This window comes from Stenella coeruleoalba, assembly GCF_951394435.1.
Source record: "Stenella coeruleoalba genome assembly, chromosome: 14".
Lineage (NCBI taxonomy): Eukaryota > Metazoa > Chordata > Mammalia > Artiodactyla > Delphinidae > Stenella > Stenella coeruleoalba.
Window position 1 is genome coordinate 68,810,410 of NC_137160.1, and position 24,629 is coordinate 68,835,038.

General features: G+C 41.1%; 1 protein-coding gene across 4 annotated transcripts in view; it reads left to right on the forward strand.

The window, feature by feature from the left end:
• The window catches only part of PITPNB (phosphatidylinositol transfer protein beta), a 63,185-nt gene extending 39,305 nt beyond the window's left edge, over positions 1-23,880 (forward strand). Inside the window, exons 3-7 of one of the 4 annotated variants that reach the window (XR_013831223.1) lie at positions 872-949; positions 13,729-13,839; positions 15,631-15,753; positions 17,267-19,425; positions 20,612-20,637. Coding sequence is in view for 3 of the 4 variants with exons in the window: in XM_079942126.1 (XP_079798252.1) it covers positions 872-949; positions 13,729-13,839; positions 15,631-15,753; positions 17,267-17,497 (543 nt within the window). In the remaining variant the exon portion in view is untranslated. Of the gene's footprint in view, positions 1-871; positions 950-13,728; positions 13,840-15,630; positions 15,754-17,266 lie in introns of all 4 variants that reach the window. The other 3 variants (XM_079942128.1, XM_079942127.1, XM_079942126.1) reach the window with 3 other exon arrangements.
• The last annotated feature ends 749 nt before the right edge of the window (positions 23,881-24,629 follow it).

Consider the following 24,629-nt stretch of genomic DNA (forward strand, 5'->3'; position numbering starts at 1 on the left):
TTTTAATTTCTATCTGTAGATTGTGTGTATGTATGTGTGTAATGACCAAAGAACTTTTGTAAAGCAGATAGGATTAAAAAGGTTTACTCCTTTCATGTTTTCCATTCTATCAGAAAGAGGATATTAAGGGAAAGAGTATTTACACACCAAAACCTCCTATAAAACCTAGATTTTAGGGCTGTTCCCTATGGCATGATATAACTGAGTCCCATATGGAGTCGTAAAGCCCTCGCTCACCTCACTTGGCATTGCAGGGCTGACATGAGTGTAGTCCCTGAGGTTTGCCTGTGTACCCATGGCTCTCCACGAACAAGGCTTTGGAGTGGCTGGCCTCCTAACTGAGGCATCCGCCACAGACCCAGCCGTGGCAGAGCTCAAGGGGATGCCACAGCATCCGTGGTTCTGATCGGTGTTCGCAGTCATGGGGGTTGCTCTCCAGCAGGCATTAGAGGCCAGTGTCTTCATCTAGGGGTGTTGTGAAAACTGGTATGGGTCGGCTTTATTTCTTGAGTGTGATTATATGTATATCAAAGTACTGAATATATAATATATCAAAGTACTGAAACTGTTGAAAAGTTTTGGAAGATTTCTTAGAGATAGCTATCCAGCAACCAGTCATGGTGGACTGTTAGTCAGGACTTTTATTACTTTTTATTATGTAGTTGTTTTGCTACAAGGTAAAAGCTTAAAGCAAAGAGAACCAAACTGAGAACTTAATATCGTTTAGAAACATTTTCCTGCGTTTATGCAAAGCACAGTAAGCCCCGTCAGTTTCTGTCATGTGTTTAGTAGCTGCAGAGGGCTGTTCTGGCAAGGTTAAAGAATTTTCTCTGGTTTTCTTCTCTGCTTCTGACTTTGTTTTGCTTTGCAGGACTACAAAGCTGATGAAGACCCAGCGTTATTCCAGTCAGTCAAAACCAAGAGAGGCCCTTTGGGACCCAACTGGAAGGTACTGGATGCTGACCTTTCTGACAGGCAGAGTCTTGGCAACAGAACACTTGACAGGTCCTGAGTCTGGAAGAGCTGGTGACGTTTAAGTGAAAAACAGAAATGGCACAAAAATAGTTTTATTTGTGATAAGGACTCACAGCCAGTTGCAGTTGGCCAGCAAGTCTGTGCTGCATTAACAAACAGAACAGAGCCAGGCTGTCACTTTCAGCATAATGCTATTCTGATAACTCTTAAAAGAGACAAGTGATTTAGTCTTTGGGGATTGTAATGTTCTCTTTTGAGACTTGAAGCAGTACAAAAATCCATGCTAAGTGAAGGTTGATAGTTTAAATTTAGTCTTGGTAAAAACTGAACAAGTTCCCCTTCCCCGGTCTCATGTTCCTGGCCTTTTAATAGTTACATTTCGGAAAGCAGGGCACCAGAGAACAATTTTGATGGCAAGTAGTTGTTTTCTAATAAAAAGCACATCCTTACTTTATTCATGGAAGTAAGAAAAGCAATGTTAGGGTAATAATTTAAATTGCTATAGAAATATAATGGATTTTAAAGACATCCGCTAAACTAAATGACAGCCCCTTAGAGAAGGCTTAATGTGTTGATGGCAAGTTATTACAGCTAATTTGACAGGAGAAGAGGAGCATAAAAACCTAAACATGCCCAGAGCAGATTTTCCACCAACAGCGTTTTACTTGGTAACCAATCTGTTTATGCTGAAGCCAGTCACAGGTCATCGATAAATGATGTCTAGGATTACTGTTACAGTAGTCCCCTATCTGCAAGCAACAACTAAATACTGTTAGTCGTTGCTTGCAGATAGGGGATTACTGTAACAGCCCCACAAGAAGAACCCAGTGAGTGGTTCTCCATGGGTGTTGGACTATTTTGGACAGTCTTGCACATCAATTAAAATGAAGAATGAGTCTGACTTTCTTCTATAAGAAATGATTCATAATTATTTTCACATTTGTTCTCTGGATAGAGTTTGGTTCAAGATTCTCAGTTTAATGGCCATGACTAGAGACTTTTAATACCCAGAAAGTGATATATGTCACTTAAAAAAAAAAATTAAGGAACAAGTTCAGTATGCATGTTCTAAATTTACTCTCATGGATTTAAAAAAAAAATTCCCCACCCCTTTTCAAGATTTCTCACTGTGAACTTTAGAACTCACCCTGAGTCAGAGGAGAAGCCTTTCTCTGAGATTTAACCCTGGCCTTAAAAGAGAGTGCTGTGCTAGAGCAGACAGGTGTCTGCTTCTAAGGTTGCCGTATCTTCTCAAAGGTCTTCTGGCCCCAATAAGTACCAGCTCTGTAGCTGATGATAGTTTTCAGGGAATAGAGGGCCATGAAATTGAGAGTTGGAGGTGGATTAAATGTTGAATTTTTTTCAAATTGTCAATTTTTCAGGTATAAGCTTGAAAAGGTGATGCTATATTATGTGGTGGGCTATTGTGTCTGGGTGCACATCTTTCCTGTAGGACCTCCTAACCAGTTTTATAACAGGCAGCAAGGGTAGTTTGACACTATGACTTTTACCTGATTTCCAACCTTTAGGAACTTGGAATATGAGTTTTACTGCTTTTTTATTTATGATTTTTACCTTTTTAACTAACATTGCTTTGTCTTTTATTATCCATTAATGGTTACTTAAAATTCTAGAATAGGTTTCGTTTTTAGAAATTGTGAAATTTTGCATTTTTTCAGGTTGTAGTATAGCAAATTATTGCCCCCATTTTGTGTGTGTGTGTGTGTGTGTGGTGAGGGGGTTAAACAATAGCTTATTTCTCAGGGAGAGCGCTGGCTGGTAGTGATACCATTCTACCTATTTGCCTGTCGGTTGTTGACTTGAGCCAAAAGATGGTAGGTGCAGCTACTCTCATAAGTTGGGTTACTGTTTAACTGAATTTCAGTGAGTTACTGTGATCTCAGAAATAACTCAGGGAGTCAAGAGTAAGTCAGAGGAGAAGTCTTTCTCTGAGATTTAACACTGGCCTTAAAAGCATCACTTACTGCTGAGATAGAAACTAAAGAGTAAGAAGGATTGACTAGCTGATGATACAACATACAGAAAAACAGGAACCTGTGGACTGACTTGCTCTTGTCAGCATCTCCTGCAGCTGTTCAGCAGGCCCTATTTGCCTGGCACCAAAGGGAGCACCAGGGAAGGATAATAGTTGAAGGTTTCTATACTTCTGAAATATGAGAATAGGGAAGAAATACATGGTACTTAAGGCAAAAAGGAAGAAGAAACCCTGTTCTGGTCCCACTCACCCAGGATCGTATAGAAGAATGCTCCAGTCCAAGTGCTGCCTGGTGGTTCCTCTGCCGCTCCAGAGGCCCTCCATACCCCTCAGCGGAGACTCACCTTACCAGCACACATTCCAAAGGGTAGTCACAGCTAAGTGCACACCCGTGATCGCTTTGAAACTTTCCCTTACTTATCCCACAGTGATATTTTCCTTCTGAATCATTGCAGTATTTAATGCTTGTCTGCACCAGACTGGATGAGGGAAAAGAAGCTTTTTTTTGGTGCCAGGCATTAGACAAGGTTGTATTCAATCTTCACAACCTTCCTGTGGGGTAAATACAGCTGCTTCACTTTATAGATTAGAAACTTGGCCAGAGAAATAGGGATAATAGTTACAGGAGAAGCGTCTGCCATTTCTGTAGCACCTGATTCAGTGCTAGTCACAGAGATGTGTAAGGCATGGAGACATAGCAGATTCTGGCTCTTAATCCAGAGATCCGGGCTCACCAGTCTGCACTGTTTTGCCCTCCTGCATCATGGCAGTTGTGTGGCTCTCTTATTCATGGTATTTTCCAGAATTTGATTCTTCTCTTAATACCTGTCATACGTTTCCAGTGGTCAGGGAATCTGTTAGGTGACAGTGGCACTAAGGGAGATCCATTAAAAACCCATCGTGAATCTATCACAAGTTGTGACTTAAATAACTTAACCCTAACTCTGAACCTCGGTTTCCATACCTCTAAAATGGGAATGATATTAGTAACTGCCTCAGAAGGTTTGTGTGAGGACTAAATAATGAATGTTATAATCCCAGCAGAGAGGAAGTGCACAATAAATGGTAGCTTTTATCATTGTTGTCATGCTTTTGTCTTTGGAAATAAAAATCCTCTGTCATCTCCTGGGGTTAATGAGGTCAGTGAATATGCTACCCTATTTACGACACAGTTATTCCTTTTCTTTGTCTAGTGTCCAGGGTTCCCTTGGTTCTGGTGTCTGGGGATTGCCGAACATGTCCTGGTTCACCTGTCCTTACCCCTCGTGGTTATGAGTGCTTCATGAGCGCTTGACTCGGGTCAGCCATAAAGCAGAGGCCACACAGTTTAGAGAGCCTTTGCTAGCAGGGGATCACGGGATTGCCAGGGAATAGATTTTCGTATTACCTGTATGTGTTAGGAGTACAGACTTTTTTTTTAGTTTATGGTATGATACATTATTTTTTTAAAACTACAAACCCAGAGGTGCAGACCTTAGTTGTATACGTATTCATTTTCCCTCTAAAAAAAGAATTTTTTAAATCTGAGCATGTGAATTACATTTTGTTATTTAGGGTTCAACACTTGATTAAGTGACTCTGCATAGTAATAGGAGAGTGATTTATGACCTATAAAGATTTTTGCTTCAAGGCAAAATTGTGCATTTCTCATGGATGTAAACGTCTTCTGTGTAGCACCACACATGCACGTGTGTGTGTGTGTGTGTGTGTGTGTGTGTGTGTGTGTGTGTGTGCACGCACGTGTCCATGTTTTGGTTCATTTTATGTTTCAGGGGTTGTGATGTTGGTATGACTACCGGTACCAATGGTTTACCCATTTGCATGTGGATTCCTTTAGCTCTCCAGTTTGCCTTCTCTGATGAGGTGAGGAGTTGTCATTTTAACCAACTGAAACAACACTTTTGAAGATTATGGCAACGTCTCATTTTTTTCTTCATTTAATCCAGATGCCTCATGAAGACTTCAGCCTCTATGTCTACATATATATGATAGTTAATAATTGGGCCTATAAAGGTCTTTGTAAGAGGCTTTGCCGAAGCATCTGCAGAGCCCTTACAGTGCTTGACATGTGTCTGAACGTTGGGGTATTAGGGGATCAGGTCGAGTAAAGAAGTTGATGCAGAAATTGTGGTGGCTTTTGTATTATCTTTTTATATGTCTTTATATAAATATTCTCTTTCTAATCATAAAGACACGTGCAGTTTGTCTTCTGTGTCAGTTAATTCAATTTTATGTAAAGGCTCTGGCAGTTGGAGCTTGGCCTTGCAGAGCAGTTTGTTGTACAGTTCACCTGCGCGGTCACGCTTTAGATTCCTTTTGGACTTATGGCGAAGGCCGTTCTGGATTCTCCAGGCCAGTGGAGGGCAGCCATCTCTGGGTTATGGGGATGCTGATTTGTTTCCTGCTGTGCTGCCAAGACTCCTTTCTCTTCTCCCCCCACACCTGTGAAAAGAAGGCAGTTTTGGTTGTCTGTGGCCTAAAGTAGAGATGCCACAAGGTTCTGTTGGCTGGGGATGGGAAGAATGGAAGTAGGGGATGAGGGAGAATTTGAAACCCCTCAGTGGAAATCTCTCTGAGGTAGAGACCGGCAGGAAGGCAGCCCAGATCATCCATCCTCGTCCTCTAGAGGCTAAGGAGCACTGTCTCTTACTGAGCCGCCCGAGGAGGAGGAGGGCTGAGGGCGCTCTCCTGTGTCTTCATCTAGACCTGGCTCTGAGTCCAGGAGAGATGTGAAGGCATTTTAAACGTGCTCCCTCCCTGTAATCTCACGTTTGAAACCCCATAGTGGGTGGTATAAAGAGGCTTAATAATTAGTTTCTAGTTGACCACACTGTGGCTTATGTATACTAAAGCAGACCTTAGAACATGGCTCATTGTTTTTGAGTACTTGGTTTGGCAACTAGGTTTTTAATTCAGTATAAAAAATAGGCATTTTGCCCTTAGTGTGTATCAATTATGCAACTCCTAAGAGGACACCAAAAAAGCCGTTCTGTGTCTTCCAGAAGCTAAGTGCCCCAGGAGCGGTACATGATTAGTTCTAGCTTTATCTCGGGTACCGAATGCCTCTGTTCTCAGGCAGAGCCGAAGGACTAGGCGTGGACGGATGGGATGTCTCACTCAGGTTCAAGGAGTGATTTGACAGGATGGGCCTCTTGCGGAGTGTCTTCCTGACAGTCAGGGCCATAAAGTTTTCATGAGTTTCACTTGAAGCGTGAATTTGTGATTTCAGTTGTATTTGGTGTCACTCCTGGAGTAATTGGACACAAGCATGAAGCACATGCTCAGTAAAGTTCTGATTAGTAAAATGGGTGCGAGCTACAAAAATACTAAGTTTGGAGGCATGGAAAATGTGACTGATCATTCTCTCACAGGCAGTAAGCTTTACTGTCTATTTTTGTGAAATTAGTTTAACCTACGATTAGTTTAATCTTTTGAACTTTATCCCACGTTTACTTCTTCCATTTAACAGTTAGCACTTGCCCAACCAGTTAGGAATCTCCTGCCCTGAACCCTTCCGAGTCCTTTGTTGATGACCTGCTCATGGAACTTGGTGTGTCCTGCGTCAGGGTGGCGGTTCACGGGTTCATACTCCCTTCCTTCCCCCACCTCCTCGTCCCCCCGTCACTCTCTGAACTCTCAGCCGTAGGCTCTGTGTCCGGCTCACTTGGTATGTGCAGTGCTGAGCACGGGGTTTGCTCATAGTAGATACTTACAGATACTTAGTAAGTATTTGCTGAATTCAAGTTAACTATCTTAAACCAAGTAAAAATCAGTGTTGGACTTGCCATGTACTTACAGAGAATATAATGTCCAGTGTTGGTCTGTCCAAATGGCTACCAAAATCTAAACCAAATTGAGGGAATGGCTGTGAATTGTAGCATCAGGCTTTGCTTGAAATTTCGGTACACATACTCCACATACATTCTGTAATCGTGTGTTGATATTTACTGATGGGGGCGCTGGCAACAGCCACAGCAGTGCATTTATTTTTAACTTTCTTAGTGAACTCTGGGTTGGAAACTTAACATTACGAAATCAGCAGCTGAAATTGAGCGTTCAGATTGCCTAAAATTGAAAAATTGAAATATGAAGGGAGCATGAGCCTTATAAAAACTGCTGTGTCCTTGCAAAATATTAACGCTGGTTAGATGTAACTTATACCTATTCTGTCTTTATCCCAACACATTTTAAATAGGAAAAAGTGTATGTGCAGTTGACATGTATGATGAAGCTGTGAGAGGACTACATTTTTAGGAAATGAGTTTGCAGAATGCCTTTGGGTGGTTTTTCCCCCCTCTTTTGCATTTGTGTGTATTTGTTTGTCACAGATACGAGGAAGTAGTTCTTGTGGAGAGCATGGGCTGATTGCTCACCGTTCCAATTAAACACCCTGCGTTTTGTTTAGTTACGTTGTGTGGCTTCAGTATACATTACTCTCCCTTAGGCCTCATCCACATACCTCAGAGTAACCTAATATGTGTCGTTAAATTAAAAACATGATTTGAGCTTAGGGGTTTCATTTATAGTTAGAAAAGTGAAATGTAAGGAATTCAGTGAATACACAAACTATTTAAATACAATTTTGGAAACATTTCACAGCGAGCTAGTATTACAGATGAAATTTAAAATCGTGTAGAGATGGGTGATCATTTTGCGTTCTTATGTTAGCCCATGACTTTGTTTTTTATAGAACTTCTGATTCTTATCTTTTGGAGACCAACCATTCTTTACCTTTTATTTTCGATTGTTTTTTTAAATTTTCATGCTATAATCTGTATAAAACTTGTATTTTCATTAGCAGAATAATTTTATTTACTGCTACACTAGGTTAGGAAGTGTTAGGTTTGGGCTGGATTGGAATTAGGTGTGAATGATCTGAATTCAGATTTTGCCTTTATTTGCTTTGGGGTTATTCTTTCAAATGATGGAGGAGGAAAGAATCAGAAAACATTTGTATTGTTTAAGGCCAAAGAGGAAACTTTGCTTTGCGCCAGCAGCAAGCTCCCTGAAGGCTGAAACTCCTTTGGGTTCTCTGGATTCTAAAACACTGCTCTGAATGTGGGGTCGCAAATACTTGTCCCATTGAGATTTTTCACATTTTTTTAAAGGTTACACATTTTTTCACAAGAATACTTCTGATAACTCTGAAGCTGATAATACTTTACATGTATACCTTGTTTTTGCTTTAGAAGTTTAAGATGAGGAAAAATTAAATGTGGGCTGAGCTAAAGTTACGTATTAAAGATCTTAATTCAGCTTTTAGCTTGATTTTATTTAGCTTTGATTTATGAAACATCAAAAAGAAAAGAAGCAGGAAAATATTTAGATTGTTTATAGTCAAAGATGAATGAAGATTTAAAATAGTACCCAGATAATTTAGGGCGAAGTAAATCTTTGTCCTAAAATACTCAGCTGAAGGCAAAAACTTTTTTAGAGTCTCTTTTTCAAGCGTGTTAATTTTTTTTTTCTGATTATAAAATAATACATATTTATGAAGTTTTGAAAATAAAAGTCAGTTGTAGTCTCAGCATTTAATTACCGCTATTTGTTATATTTCTTAATTCACATAGTTTATTTTGCTGTAGATGTTTATATTATACATAGATACCTATTTATATTGGTATTATGATTTTTTTTTCTTCACATTCTTTGAAAAGATGGTTTTTAATGGCTGTATGCATAGTAGCCGATTGCTTGGAAGAACTATGAGGTATTTCACCAACTCTCTCTTTCAGTGGGTGTTTAGTAAGTCCAAGGTTTCGCTGTTCTGAAAAAATCTAGTGTTATTTTCTTACCTGATGAATTGGGATGCATTTCTGAAAGTGGAATTATCAAGTTAAAGGGTATATGGTATATATAGGATACGAGCAGCTTTAAAACTTTTTAACTACGTAGTGTCAGACCCCACCCCAGAAAGATTATGCCAAAAGGATTCTTTTACCTTTTATTTACCACATGTAGTCAAGTTTACTATTTTCTGTGTCATCATTAAAGAGACTTTTATTTATTTGTTTGTCTGTTTATTTATTTATTTATGGCTGTGTCGGGTCTTCATTGATGTGCCCGGGCTTTCTCCAGTTGTGGCGAGTGGGGGCTACTCTTTGTTGCGGTGCATGGGCTTCTCAATGCAGTGGCTTTTCCTGTTGCGGAGCATGGGCTCTAGGCGCACAGGCTCAGTAGTTGTGGCTCGTGGGCCCTAGAGCGCAGGCCTAGTAGTTGTGGCGCATGGGCTCAGTTGCTCTGCGGCATGTGGGATCCTCCTGGACCAGGGATCGAACCGGCGTCTCCTGCTTTGGCAGGCTGACTCTCAACCACTGCACCACCAGGGAAGTCCCAAAAGAGACTTTTAAAGCTATTTTCTTAATTTAATCACTAGTTTTAAGACCACAGCACAGATTAAGAGGTGAATTGCATAAGTCATTTTTAGAATTGGGGTGAGACCTTAAATATCACATACATATTAATAATGATAGCTGATGAAAATATATAGCTTCTATGTTCTCATCTTTCTCCCGGGGATCTTTGAGATTGTGTTTCTGTAAGTCACCTTCTGTACCTCACACTAGAGTATTGATACTGTGGAGAATTAGGCCAAGAAATAAAGGCAGCAGGCTGTTTGTTCACTGGTTTATTTTTTTAATTGGTTTACATATTCTTCGCTGCAGTTTTTTTTTTAATAATTGTAAATTGGATGGAAAAGAAAAATCAAATTGAGACAATGTACATTTTAGATCCATGGAAGATAGCTCAGAGAACTGGTTCTTGTTGTCCCATCACTTACAGTTTTTAAACTAAATGCTATAGACCAGTGTTACTTTGTAAATTACCAGTAGTACTTTAATTAGTTTGAGCAGCCTGCCAAAGTCACTAGAAAGAATGTGAGAAACAAACTTGGGTAATTATTGAAGTCACGCGTGTGTGCTTTGTTCTTGGAGCCCCAGTTTGGTATAGGCATGTGTGTATTAAATTTAGCTTACTCTTTAATTAGAGCCATGCTTCATCCTGCTGTTTTTATAAAATGGTGGGGAAATTCTGAAGAGTTGGTGTTTTAGAAACACCCAGGGTTTTCATTTAGCACAAGGTGTCCAATGATTTGGAGTTTGAGAACGAAGCTCTCAGTAGCCCGTAATTAATAGGACCTTGGAATGTTCCATCTGGAAGGTATCTTAGGACTAATCAGTAGTGCATCAGAGGTTCTCAGTCAAGAGGAAATTTCAGCCTGAGTAGGTGGGCAGGAGGATATTTTGTTAAGCCTAAGCATATTACAGAATAAAATGCAAAATTATAGGAAGTTGTAAGACAAGCCATTGAATGTCAGGGACATGAGCTTACCCACTGCAGCCCTGGGCCAACCCCAACCCTCACACCCAACTCCTTCACCCCTGCTTTTAGTGGCACGTCAGTGGAAGATGAAAAGCTCTAGTGGAGCCCAGCCTTTGCTTTTACTGACAGAGAAGTTAAGGCCTGGGGAGGTAAAGGATCCTGCCCACGTTACATGGGAAGTTACTTTGCATAATGGGAACTGCAACCCAAGTCCCCTTACTCCGAGTCTAGCACTACCGTTTGGCAGGTGTACCTCACAGTTTTAAGTGCCTTATTCTACATACACCCAAATTGTATTTCATGTGAAATTTTCATGTCAGTGACACTTATTGGATTAGAGAGTACCTCCACTCTGGCTCACTGCTTATTGAAAAAATGATCTGTAAAAGGCCAACCTTGTCATTATTTCAACAAGGCTGGGTACCGAGAAGCTCGCTACATCCTGGGGAAGGCTGTGGACTGCTCTTAGAGACACCAGAGCCCAGCTTAAGAGCTGGGTCTGCAGGTCAGGGACGGGATGGGGAGTTACAAATATGTGATTTTAGTCTGGGGCCACAGTGTCCACAACAGAGGTGTGTCCCTTCTGATAGGGATTGTTTGTACAAGGATAGTGGTTTCATCATTATTTTTATAGTCACTCTCCTCTCTACCAGCCACATGTGTGTCCTCTAATACCACCTAGCACAAATGGGATTGTAAATGGTGCCCACTTAATACTTGCTGAATTAAACTTGTTCATAAAGTATGGGTATGTGTGTGTGCACGCATGTGCACACGTACACATCCATGCTGAATTTTCACATTGGTACTCTGTTCAATGGGAAGGAAACTGGAAAACTAGAGCTGAGCTAGCCAAGTCCTTCTGTTGACATAGAACTCACCTACAGAAGGACTGTCTGCTGTATGTAATGTTTGTATTTAAATGCTTGTGATGTTGCCTCATTGATTTAATCCATGTACCAGGTCATTATTCAGAAGATGAAATGTTATTACAGAAGACATTTTCTGAGAAAAGTTGATCAGTCATGCAGGACTCTACAGGCTTTGAGTCCTATTAATAATACCAAAATAGAATTTTTTCATATATTGTATCATAGAATTCACTTGACACTGGAACATTATTGAGAGTTTCGGGGGGAAATGTGGTCTGGTTGCTATGATTGTGTAAATGAAGAATAATCTTGAGGTTTTAGAATAAGACCTAGAAGTTCATCATTTTAAAATTTTATGTACGTGTGGCTGAATGGAAGTAATATTTGTTCACACACAACGAACTTACTGAAAGTGGGGGGTGTGTATGAGTGCAAGCTGACAAGAAGTGATAGTGGCACACAGTGTGACTGACGCCAGCTCTGCAATTTGAGTGCTGTGTGAAGCTAAGAACAGTGGTGAAAAAGGGAAGAACGCTTGAAAAAAGGCTGCTTAATCTTTTCACTCTAATTTAGTTTTTATAAAAAGGGTCCCCATAACTTTCTACTCTTTTGAGAAACTTTATTTTAAAATTGTTTTGCAAATTCAAGGTGGTAGGTACAACTCTGTGAAAGAATAAGGGAGGGAGAACTAATCTGTTTTAAGCTCCGAGTCCCACCAACTAAGCACGGAGCATACTCTGCCTTATTTAGTCTTTATAACAGTCCTGAGACATAGCTTTCTTCTTGGAATTACACCAGAACTGGGGCTGAGAGTTTACTGGATGGCCCTTCCCCTAGACCATACCTGCAGTCCGCCTCTGCCACCTGGGATTCTTTGAACCATACCTGCCTTCCATGCTAGACTGGGAGCTCCAGAGACAGGTTGGTGGCTGCCTTTGCTCTGGGCCCGTCCCAGGCTCTCTCCTTGGTCAGCTCGGGAGCGGATCAGTCTCCCACATATACCACCTTGGGAGAACAGTGGTGCTAAGTGGGTCCATGGTGAAGACACTGATGTGTGCGGTGAGTTCCTGGTTCACCCCTCCCCCACCACTCACCCCTCTCCCCCAGGTAAACATGCTAGTATATTGTGCTTACTAGGACAGTAGCCTGCACTAAGTTTCACAGAAATCATCAGCAATACTATAGCTTGCAATCCCCCCCCCACCCAGTTTTTATAATGAAAATTTTCAGAAGCAGCCATAAAAACCGAAAGAACAGAACAGTAAACACCTCCATCTAGACTGGACAGTTGTTAGCACTTTGCCGTATTTGTTTTTTCCCTCCTCTTCTCCCTTTTCTGCCTCCTCTCTCTCCTTCTCTCTACCTGTTTATTTACTTATTTATTTATTTATGCTGAACCTAAAAATCCAGAGTAAGTTTTTATACTCTGGGCCTAGGGTGACATGTTTTAAGGATCCAAATTCTAATTGCTTTTTCATGTTTTCTTATGAAAGTAAATTGCGAACATTTTATTTTGTTTTTTTCTGTCCACATAGTCCCCCCTCTCTCTCCCTTGCTCTTTTTTTTTTAATATTTTTCCTTTTTTACCCTAACTCTTGATTTGATTCCCTACTACATTTAAACTATGAGTTGTAATGATTTATGGAAGTTAAAGTCCGGATGTATGGGATTTGCCTTCAAATACTTGATAATTATAGATCACTTTTGCTGCTACATCCCTTTAAATGTCCCCGCTTTCGGTTGAAAAATACCTCAGTTAATAAACAGTGCCCCAGACCTCCCTGGTGGTGCAGTGGTTAAGAATCTGCCTGCCAATGCAGGGGACACGGGTTCGAGCCCTGGTCCGGGAAGATCCCACATGCTGCAGAGCAACTAAGCCTGTGCACCACAACTACTGAGCCTGCGCGCCTGCGCTTTAGAGCCCGCGAGCCACAACTACTGAAGCCCACGCACCTAGAGCCCGTGCTCTGCAACAAGAGAAGCCACCGCAATGAGAAGCCTGTGCACCGCAATGAAGAGTAGCCCCTGCTCACTGCAACTAGAGAAGGCCCGCAGCAATGATGACCCAACACAGCCAAAAATAAAAATAAATAAATTTTTTAAAAAACACAAAAAACAGTGCCCCTCCACTTGCCAGTGTTTGAAGACAAGAAGACGACTAATCTTCCTCATGGTTTTTTTATTGAGGCTCAATAAAATGGATGAGACCTCACCACATCCACGGTGGGAGTGCGATAATGGTGTTATGAGAACCTTTACGTATTAAAGGCTCACTATTGATATGACGTGAATTGAATTTGGTGTTTAATCTGAAATATGAATAGTGTAATTTGAGGCGGAGCACTGTGCCTATTAAATTGTAGAGCCAGGAAGTAACTTGGTCTGTGGAAGGAGGGTTTGCAGCAGGGGAATACTGCTGCTTTTGCTAAAATGATTTCAAATTTCCAAATACCTGAATTAAACACATATGAGATTGTAATTTTCTTCATGTACGTCTGTGATGTTGTTACACAACAGTCAATTTTAAGTCACGATTGCCCATTTTCAATTTTCCTCATGCAGAAGGAGCTGGCAAGCAACCCTGACTGTCCTCAGATGTGTGCCTATAAGCTGGTGACCATCAAATTCAAGTGGTGGGGACTGCAAAGCAAAGTAGAGAACTTCATTCAGAAGGTAAAGTCTGTTCAGAGGATGGTGACTTAAATTTAGGTTAAGAGTTGAAGTAGCTATTAATGGTATAGTTTCTCTTTTGCCACTTTTTCCTTCTCGTTTAGATGAAATTATTGCCCCTCTGTGTAATTCCTCTCTGCCCTCCTTTTTCTGCCTACAAACAGCAAAAACAGATGCCAGCAGAGGTTTTAAGGGGCTTTCTTTGGAGAAAAGCATAGCGGTTTTTGGTGCAAAGTGCTTTTCTGATGGTTTGCCCAGCTCTTCTGTAGAGCGCCCTTTCCACGTCCAGCATGTCTCCAAGGGTACCCAGGGTCCTGGCACTGGCTGGAGGGAGAGGCCATGCCTTGATGTTGAGGCTCCTCTGTCCCAGCTCGGCTGATAGCCCCTGCACACAGGTCTCTCCTGACACACACTTTCTGTGCCCTGTGCAATTTCCACCTTCTGGTGGGATGTCTTCTTCAGAGATCCTCACTGAGAATAGTTACGCTGAACCTAGGGTGACATAATCTGAGGATCCAGATTCTAATTACCTCTTTTTTATGTCTTCTTTATTCAGCTGAAAGTAACACAAGTATTTTGATGTAGAAAGAGGGGAGAATTGCAGTTGCATAGAAACACATGGTTGTAAACGTGTGAGGAACATGGAAAGTTTCTTTGGTATTTAATTTTCCTATAGGGTGAATAGTTCATTCCATTATCATTATATAGAGGCCCCTGTTATATCTCTGAACTTCCCACAACTAGTTGCATCTGAGTTTCACTGTAACTTTTCTACTTTTAAACTGTAACTGCTGTAACATTTTTTTTAAAAAAGGATGTTACACATATAGCTGATTCACTTTGTTATACAGCAGAAACTAACACAACATTGTAAAGCAATTATACTCCAATAAATATGTTTAAAAAAAAAAAGGATCTTAAAGTGCTGGAAACTTTCATTATTCTTGGGCCTGCTTGCTGTTGGCCACAGTAGGCACTCTGTAAATACTGGCTTCTTTTCTTCCTCTTGGATCACAATAATAGATTAACAATCCAGTTCTGATAAATAGAAGGTACACATGTAATTGATAAAGTCCATCCTGTTCATGGAAAAAAAAATTTAAGTCAATTGTCCAAACGTACTAAAGTATTCACTGTTTATTGCACTTTTCTCGCTTCTTGGGAAAGTGTAGTAAAACTTAAATAATCCAGCAATTAAAGCCACTAATTATATATGTTAAAGCCACTAAATATATATATATATATATGTGTGTGTGTGTATATATATGTACCTAATAACAATAGAGCAGAAAAATTAATGGAGAGTATATAAGAATTCTTAATTTAATAAAACATTTTATTCTAAAGAACCCAGAACTCTCTTCTTATGTACATGTTGTATTCTACATCACAATATTTCTTTGAATTGCAGAGAAGTTAAGAATGACAGTGTATGATTTTATAGCAGAAGAAATCAAGTTGACCTTTAGTCACTGACATTAGAAAAAGGTAAAACTAAGTCGGGTCTAGCAGGAGTTCGTGTTGGATCAGAATGCCCACCACATTTGTTTTCAGTTTCTGGTGAATCATTCTGCTTTTGCAAGGAGGATTGTTTCACATTTCAAAGGGAGATTTTTCTTTTTCTTTTGTTTTACAAAATGTTAATAGGACGGAATTAAGATTTTCACTAATTGAAATAGTGGTCTTTTCAAACCAAGAATATGTAGATTTCATGGGTTAATTGGGGCACATAAAGTTAATATGTTATGTTAGAGTTTTGCCGTCTTATAATCATTTTCTTCTTTGTTTTAAAAGCAAGAAAAAAGGATATTTACAAACTTTCATCGCCAGCTTTTTTGTTGGATTGACAAGTGGATTGATCTGACAATGGAAGATATTAGGAGAATGGAAGATGAAACTCAGAAAGAACTAGAAACAGTAAGACTTCCCATTCTGGGGAAATTCTCTACTTTCCCCTTTCTAAAACTGTGTGCTTAATAAGTATAGACTTAAAATTAGGAAAAGTGTTATTGAAAGCCATTTCTTAATCTCTATATCCTCAAAACCCAGTTTCTTAGACACTAATATCCTTTTATTCTGATTTCTCCTTTGTTGAGCATCTTTCGTGAAAGTAAATTAGAACTTTGTTGATCCAGAATTCGTTACGTGTAAAATGTTCAGTGGTCTTGTATTCTTTTTCATGCATTGGTTGTCCATGCTGGTGCCTGGTTCGCAGTCCTTTTAGGCATTCACTTTATCAGGCCAAGTTGCCTTTGTCATTTTGTTATCGCAGTAAGTTATTAATGCTAGCACTGTAAGTCCTAGTTCGCTATTCTGTAGATAAGATAAGGCTAGTAGTATTGTCATTGATCGCAGAAGTGCCTCCTCCCATCCCACAACTAGCAGTGTCTCCTTATTTCTTACAAGCTTTAGGCAGAAATTCAGGTGATCCTTGGGCTGGAGGTCTGCATGCCGTTTCTCAAAGTTAAGCCCACCCCAGCTCCTCCCGCACCAGAGAGCTGGCCCTGCAGCTCAAGAGCACCCCCTTTCTCCCAGAGTGGTTTCTTCCCCGACTTACTCTTGCATGCGTCTGGTTTTGCTTTTGCTCTGGGCTGCGCTTCTTTTCTGTTGGAAGTAAGGCCCCACGGGGGAAGTAAACCCGAGGAATGTCCAGGGTAGGCTGTGGTTTCCATGCAGGCATCCAGAGTCCTGCCAGCAGTCCCAGTTTGGGAAGCCCCGTGGGCGGGCGGGAGTGTTTGACGAACGCCTGTGTGTGAGGCAGGAACTCCATTTAATCACAGGAGAATGGCAACAAATCAGGTTCTTTGGCACAGAAGGAAATCTATTTGTCTGGCACATAGCATTGTAAAGAATCTGTGTTTAAAATTGCTTACTTTTGGTGATTACAGCAGATCTGCTTCTAATTAGCTTTATACAAACCTTCTGAGAGGACCAGGACATATTTTCTTTATAAGGCAATAAAATGTTTTAACCTTATCTTATACATAAAGTAAACTTTAAGCAGCCTCCAGCTTATGAATGGATTTTGTTCCAAATGTTTTTAAGTTCAGTTTTTGAGATTTGGAACATGTTTTCCCATAGTGACATTATAAATTGGGGTTTGGTTTGCAGGCCAGACAATAGAGGCCTCTCTGACCTCAATTTCTCATACTAAAAGTATGGCTCTGAGTTCTAGATCTTGGGAGTAAGGTGATAGGATGGCAAGCATGGAAGACCATCCCTTACACCCTTATTTTTAGGCTGGCCCCAGGCAAAATATTTAAACGGACAAGAGTAAGTCGTGGGTACTTGCTACCTTCCTTCCAATGCCTCTCTCCCACTTTTGTCTTCCCTTTCTCAAGAGTCAGGTTCCCTTCTCTGAGCAGCACCCCTCACCACCACCCAGTCTTAGTCTCTTTCCTCCTGCCTTGCCTGGTTTTGCTCCTTCCAGGTGCTCCAGGCTCCAGTAATAGCTGCCACCTCTGCCTCCAACCCCTCCAAGCAGCCGGTGTCAGCTGAACATCAAGAAGAAAGCAGCAGGATTACACACTCATTCCCACTAAGCTTATGGTACAGCCTTGGCATCTCCAAAAAACGATTTGCCAACACCAAGAAGAAACAGAAAATGGACTTACATTTATTGATTCGAACTCTCAGGAAGGAGGTTTTCATTTGGTTTTGATTTCTATGCTGAAGGCCCGTCCATAGCATGAGGAAGAGTGGTGATGGCTGAAGGGGTAACGAATGGAGCCCTCCCTGGTTTGGGCTCTGGACCCCTCGGACGGAACTTGGCCGAGGCCTTGTCTTCCCCCAGGGGAGTGCTTACTTCCCTTACAAGTTTTTAGTCTCAAGGTGCCTGAACACAGCACCAACGGGAGAGCCCTGACAGGAGGTGGTGACTGTGGCTGCCACCTGTGGCAGAGGGCCTGCAGGCTCAGCTGCTTCTCCATGCACCTCTGTTACTTGTGAGTTGGGAATCACACTCGAAAAGAAGGTGTAAGAAGTGTTACACACTTCTTACAAGAAGCCCAGTTTATTAGAAAGCATCATTATTGTATCCACATGGCTTAAACTGACAAATTCCCTCATGAAGTTGGTAGAAATCTGTCATTGGTTCAGGGCTGGGAATCCATGGCAGTATCTTTGTTAAATATTTCAAAAATACTTCACGTCAGATTGCAGGGTTAAATGCTGATCATCTTAATGTTAAAGCCCATTTATTTTGTTCTAGGTCACTGGGGAGTGCTTTATTCCACAGCCCATTGCTGCTGCTCTGAGTCCTAACAGTTGGTTTGTGAGCATCTCAGTCTGGGCAGCATCATGCCCACAGGCCAAAATGCCTACCCAGAAAACACCTGCCTCCTGAAGAGGCATAACATTTTCAAGTCCTCTTCACCACGGAGGAATTTCCCCTTTTCTTGAGGTCCTGTTTCCCTGACACCTGATGATAGAATGTGATGTGTTATAATTCTCTTCTTAACTCACAAATATCTGAAGAATTGGATTTCTTTCAAATGGGTTTTGGCCCTGGAGAGAAGGCGTAGCACCTCAAGAGGTTAGGCATGAGAGGGATGCCCCTGCCTGTAATCCTGAAGAGGAAATACTGGGTTTAGGCCCAGCAACTGAAGGAGTACTTAGGGCAACGTTATGCCTGTTCTCAACTGGACCTTCAGGAGGGATCGGGAGAGGGGGGAAGGGTTGAGCTTCAGAAATGTGTTTATTACATGTGTTCCTTTTCTGTCCATTCTTTTCTAATTTTCTCATTGAATTGTCTCTAGGCCGTTGTTGTGAATGCCTGTCTTTTCTGATGCCTGTCCTTGTGTCCATTGTTTCTCATACATTGTTCTTGTGTTCGCTTGTTCTTCCTTTTGTCCTCCCTCTTTTTAATAAACTTCCTGTAAAGAACTCCTTTGAGGGACACTGGTCTCAGAAGCCAGAGGTGGCGACACCTCATGGCTTCCTGTCTGGTCAAGGGACTATGAAAAGGTGAACCAGACCATCGGGGCATTTTCTCACACTGTATTAGTGAACAGTTCATTTACCCTGGCTATCTTTGATAATTTCACATCATCAGTCTGCAGGCTTTTGTTTCCTAGATTAGAGAATAGATACATTTTTTGTGCTGTGGTAAGAAAAGCCTTTTGCAAGATTTACTTTAGATCAAGGTAACTACAGAAGGGCCTCGGAACTTTTTTTTTTTTTTTGCGGTACGCAGGCCTCTCAATGTTGTGGCCTCTCCCGTTGCGGAGCACAGGCTCCGGACGCGCAGGCACAGGCCTAGCCGCTCCGCGGCATGTGGGATCTTCCCGGACCGGGGCACAAACCCGTGTCCCCTGCATCGGCAGGTGGACTCTCAATCACTGCGCCACCAGGGAAGCCCTGGAACTTCATTTTTAATGTGGATGTGCTTGTAAATAGGCAGCGGTCACTTCACAATCTCTTCTAGATCTTTTTTCTCCCCTTGCTTACTAACCCAATTTAGAGTCTGTGATTTCAGCAGCTCATGATTTTATTTTACGTTTAGATGCGTAAGAAGGGTTCCATCCGAGGCACGTCGGCTGCTGATGTCTAGATGAGTCCCCTGTAGGGTCAGAGACAATATCAAACTGTGTAAGTGAAGACCTGGGTAAAAAGAATGTTTAAAAACCAATACCTTTTTGGTAATGGGTAGTTAACTTGCTGAGTGGAGACAACATATTAAGTATGGTTTAATTTTTAGAATGTAAGAGGTATATATTTCAGACATCGACAGTGAACACCTGAGTTATTCTGTAAGAATTTTATCTGTGGAAGAGGTTGAATTTAGTAATCTAAGTTAGTTCTTAGTGTTATGGGTTAGAATCCAGCTGCCAAGTACGCTTACTCATCATGCAGCACTGTCCTAGAAACCAGCTGAGTTTTCATCCATAGCCAGTTAATCGACCTATTTCTCACTAGGACCATTTGTGGTTAGTAAGGAAATATGTAAAAGCATTTAAAGTCAAAGATCCTTCATCCCATGCCATAAGGGCCAATCTCAGTCATTCATTTTAGCTGACAATTTTTGAATATCAGGAAGGCTTCCTTCATGTTGACTGTTCAGTCTTTATATTTAGCTTTAATATGTGTAAATGCACTGTTTTTTGTTTACAGTGTAAAATATTTCTATGGTCTTATTTCTTTCACACAGATTTACATGCCTAGATAAGAGATTTTCCTAGAGGGGAAAAAGAGAGCCTCAAAATCTACCCCACATATTGAAAGCAGGATGAAAAACAAAAATCGGCAGTACACTGTCGTCATTTGTTAATATGGAGCTATGATGTTTATTGAGACAAATGACAAGACAGAACACACTTCTTACCCCACTGTTTCTTGGCTGCCCCCTGACGTGTGCTACCTGCTCTTTAATTATTGAACACCGGAGAAACGAAATGTTCAGTCCTGAAGAAAAATACCAAATAAGAATGGATGAACTCTGCCAGGATTCCTCCAAAGCCCTTTTTTTAAAATTTAGTGTTCATTTACAATTTTTTAAAAAATTTATTATTACTTTCACTAAGGTCTTCTGAGTTTCTATGATTTATTTCTGCTTCTAATTTATTTTCCCTCTGATGAAACAAAATATTATGCCCTTAGTAAGACCAGAATCAAGAGATTAAACGTTAAAAATGCAGTAGTTGGGGTGCATTGTCTGCCAGAAGTTTTGTTACACTGAGGATTTTTTTCCAAGAGAATGTTTGTGACAAGCTGCGGTCTAACATTTTTTGCGTCTCTCTGTATTTTAACACATTGCACTGTCTCGCTTTCCTTACAGTTACGTAATCAAGGTCAAGTAAGGGGAACAAGTGCAGCCAGTGATGAGTGAAGAAGAATCTGACCATGTCTCGCAGTGTTGACGTTTCCCAGACGTGTGCTTGTGGTTATGTGCCCACAGGCACAGGTCCCAACCACGTGTGTATATATGTGTGTCTATCTGTAGCTGTATATAAAACGCATGTAGAGCTGCAGATCAAAATACACACTAGTGTATATATGTACATACATACTGAAGGGATTAGTACAATTTCTCCAAAGTACTGTACCTATCTTCAGCAAGAATGCAAAAGAAAATATTTTCAATATATATACCTGGAACAGATTTTAATAATTATCAGAGTAATACCATTAATGGACAAATTGACTGCAGTGTAATACTAGCTGGTATGTTTCATAAATGGCAAGTTGTGGACCAATATATGTAGCCTTTTATTACTTTTCTGTTCTTTTAAATCAGTCTCTTATAAATTTTAATTTTAGTGCCATAATCAACAGACTCCCACAGAAAAATTTATTAGAAATCTTTTGGTATTCCAAGGAATTTGGAATGTAACTCTGAATGTATTTATAATCATTTATTTCTGGATTTTCATTATCATACAGCCAAACTGGATAATATCTATTAGTAAGTAGTGGAGTTACAGACCAATTTTTACTTGTTTGCCCCAAGGAAAAGATCCTTTTAAAAAAATTCCATTTTTTATTGGATTTTTGTATGTTGAATTTCAAGTATTTTTCTACATCAAGTCTAGCAAAAATGGAAATGACAGTCTGTGATTTATAACAAACACTATACAATTTTCAGGCTTCTGTTAGGCAAAGAAAGAAATTGATAAAGAAATTAATAGGATTGTAGGCTGTTTAGAAAAATTGGACGTACAGCACTTCCATGGAGTCTTGTTTCTGAAATGACTGCTTTCTGAAATTACAGCTTGGAAACTATGCAAAGGATCTAGATTCCTCACAGCTTACACAGTAGAATATAGATAGTGATGACATTTTGCTCTTTTCATGTTGAAATATACTTTAAGGGGGAGATGCTGCCTTTGAGATAAGAAGAGGTTCAGAGGCAGCATGAGGCTTGTCTGCACATGGTTAGGAGGCCCTGCCCGGGGCCAGCGCAGTTCCACCCGTTGGGATGTGCTCTCAAGTAGGATGTCATTAGAACATATCCTGAAAAGGCATCATGAAAATGACGGTTAGAAGCTGCTGCCCCTTTTTTCTTTCTTTTTTCCTTTTTTTTTTAAAGAAAGGAACAATAGCTAGGTAAGATTTTTATTATCTTTCTCTGTCCAAATCCAGTTTTTCTCCTGTCAGTCCTGGGAGCTTGAATAGAGTGGTATTGTTGAAGCCTTCAAGTCACAAACCATCTTCTTTAACCTCCCGTCCCTCCTACAGCACACAAGCCCCTACGTGGTCATATCACATTAGTAATCTGATTTGCTGACAGTCCTGCCCTCCCTGCTCCTTGTTTTCCCACGACCTGTGTCCCCACTGAAGTGATCACAGTGACTTAGACAAGGATGTTTAGGTTCACTCCTGCGCTGTGATACCCTTTATCCTCAGCTGCAGACCCCACGTCGCACATGTCCTCTGTGTACTCAGGATCAAGACTGATGTTTACTCTCTGGGCACCGTTGTAGGATAGGTTTTGTCAAAGCATAATCATTGTCTGCAAAGTGATGCCAGGAAGATTATTGCTAATTTTGTGAAATAAAGAGTCTAGCCTTCTCCTTTTAATGAACTTAACTCTCGCTGGCGTCTGTAGCATCATTGGGAGCTTAGACGCACACGGAAATGAGAGCCCAGCGCATGGATTTTAATGTTTTTCTAACAACTGTGGAGATTTGAGGGAATGTGTGGTGAATGTAAAATATCTAGTTTACTTGGCAGTCTCTTGTGTAAATTACAGTAAAACAAAGTAAATGAAATTTAAACAAAAAATAAATTTGATCACAAAATGCCACTTGTGTGCCTGAGTGGTTGTTTCCCTGATGCCACGTCTGGTTTAGAACGCTGTGGATGACTTCTCTGCTGTTTTTTCAAGAATTCTCTAATTTGCAGCACTACCACTCTGGGAAAAAAATTTTTTTTAATTTGTCCTTAAAATCTGAGCAGTAAAGAAGGATTATATATTAGTCTCAGGGGTTTTTAAAAACTATTCTTAAAGGGGAAAAATAAGGAAAATCCACAGTATTTTTTAAAGTACTCAGTAAGCATTTTGCTGTTAGATTCTGCTCATTTCAAGATCGTGGCTTTTTGGTTTGGGGCCATGTTTTACATCTCCTCTTTTAGGACTTGGTCACTTCCAATCTTCCAGTTTTGGACACGTAACAACTATTTTCTTGTGGTGCCAACGTACATTCTAGAGCGGTTCAACCTTCAGAGAGGTGGCCAGGTATCTGGATGGATTTAATAAAATGTTTTATTTCCAGGGTGTTCTTGTGTTTGCTTTCTGAGGTGATTTTCTTAGTGTTTTATTTCAGAGAGTGTTTGCATTCACGTGGACCGTCATTCGTGCGTTCAGCAGTGTGAGCTGAGCTCTTCCACGCCCAGTACTTGGGTCCCCTGGAGGTGCCAGAGTGAGCAGCAGTGCAGAGTCCAGGGTGGGAGACAGGCGTGTTAAGAGGTAGATGACAGCTCAGTCTGATTAAGTAGTCATTTGACACTAGAGAATTGGTGGAGAGAGATCTTAAGATGTCATCCACATCTTACAGATGAGAAAGCAAAAGTCCAGGCCAAAGGCAGCTTGGCAGTGGGGACCCCTGGAGCCCCCCTCCTGGCCCCTCGCCGAGTCTTGGACTCCTTTTCTGTCACTGGGGCCCTGGTACCCTGTAGTGTTCAGGGTCGGCTGAGGCACTGTATCCTCTAGCATGTGTTGTGTCCTCTTCAGTGTGATTTCTCCCCTCCTGTTCTATCCATTTACCAAACTGCCTCCTGGTTGATCTAAAAATCACTGTGGACCTAACACCTGGCTTTTAAATAGCTCAACTTTTCTCTCCCCTTTTCAACTGGCTAAGCTGTAAAGTTTCACAGCCCCACCTCCCCCTCAGATCTTGTCTCTGAGGAAGTAAGAGACATTTATTAACAGTTGTTTTGTCCATTTCCCCTCAGCAGTCAGCAGTCGAGTTGACAAGAGGTCGGCATAGAATTCCCTGTTCCTGACGATTTGGAAGGAGAATGTTCTGACTGTTGTTAGACCCTCACACCTGATACCATTGAGAGCCACTGAATGTTAGGAGGTAGAGTTCAGTGAGTCCAAAATTCGATTTTTTTCAATGCTGCCCTCACTGTCAGCTTTAGAGTTTGGGACTTCACGTGACTGCAGGGAGGGAGGGAAGGTGCTGGGGGATAGGTTAAAGGTCGTCCTACTGACCCTGGAGCATCTACAGGGTGTGCTTCCTAGGAACCCTGCCAACATCACTTGGGGTTATGTCTTCTGACTTGGAAATATTAAACAACAGCGATCCCTTCAAAACCAGTTCTTAAACCAGACTGGATTAGGGAAAGTAGAAAATTTTGAGTGTTCTGTTATGCTAGGGCTACTGTTTCAAAAAAAATTCAGCATGTGTCAATCAGAGGTTCTCAACATTGGCTCCACTTAGAATCATGGGGGGAGCCTTTAAAAATACCGTTGCCCACCAGTTGCCTTTCTATGGCTTGGGTTCAGTGTGCCCCGTTTTCAAAGGCCAGGGAGAGAGCTTAGAGAATTCCTGCTCCTGGAAGATCATCGAGAAGACCTTCTCTCCAAGTAATCAGACTCCTGCCCATTCTTCAAAGCCCAGGGCAGCCTTTCTTAACCTGGAGTGACCTCTAGCAGTCTACACCCCTCCCTTGGCTCTTAACAGACTGCCGCCTTGGTTAATACATCTGTATGTTTTGCTTCCCAAGTGAGCTCAGGAACTCCTCATGGGCAGGAGTCACAGTTGTACCCCAGAATCACCTCTCCCGATGGAAAGTTTGACTCTGAAACTGATCCTTTTGTCCACAACAGATTCCTGCCTATGCTGTGCAAG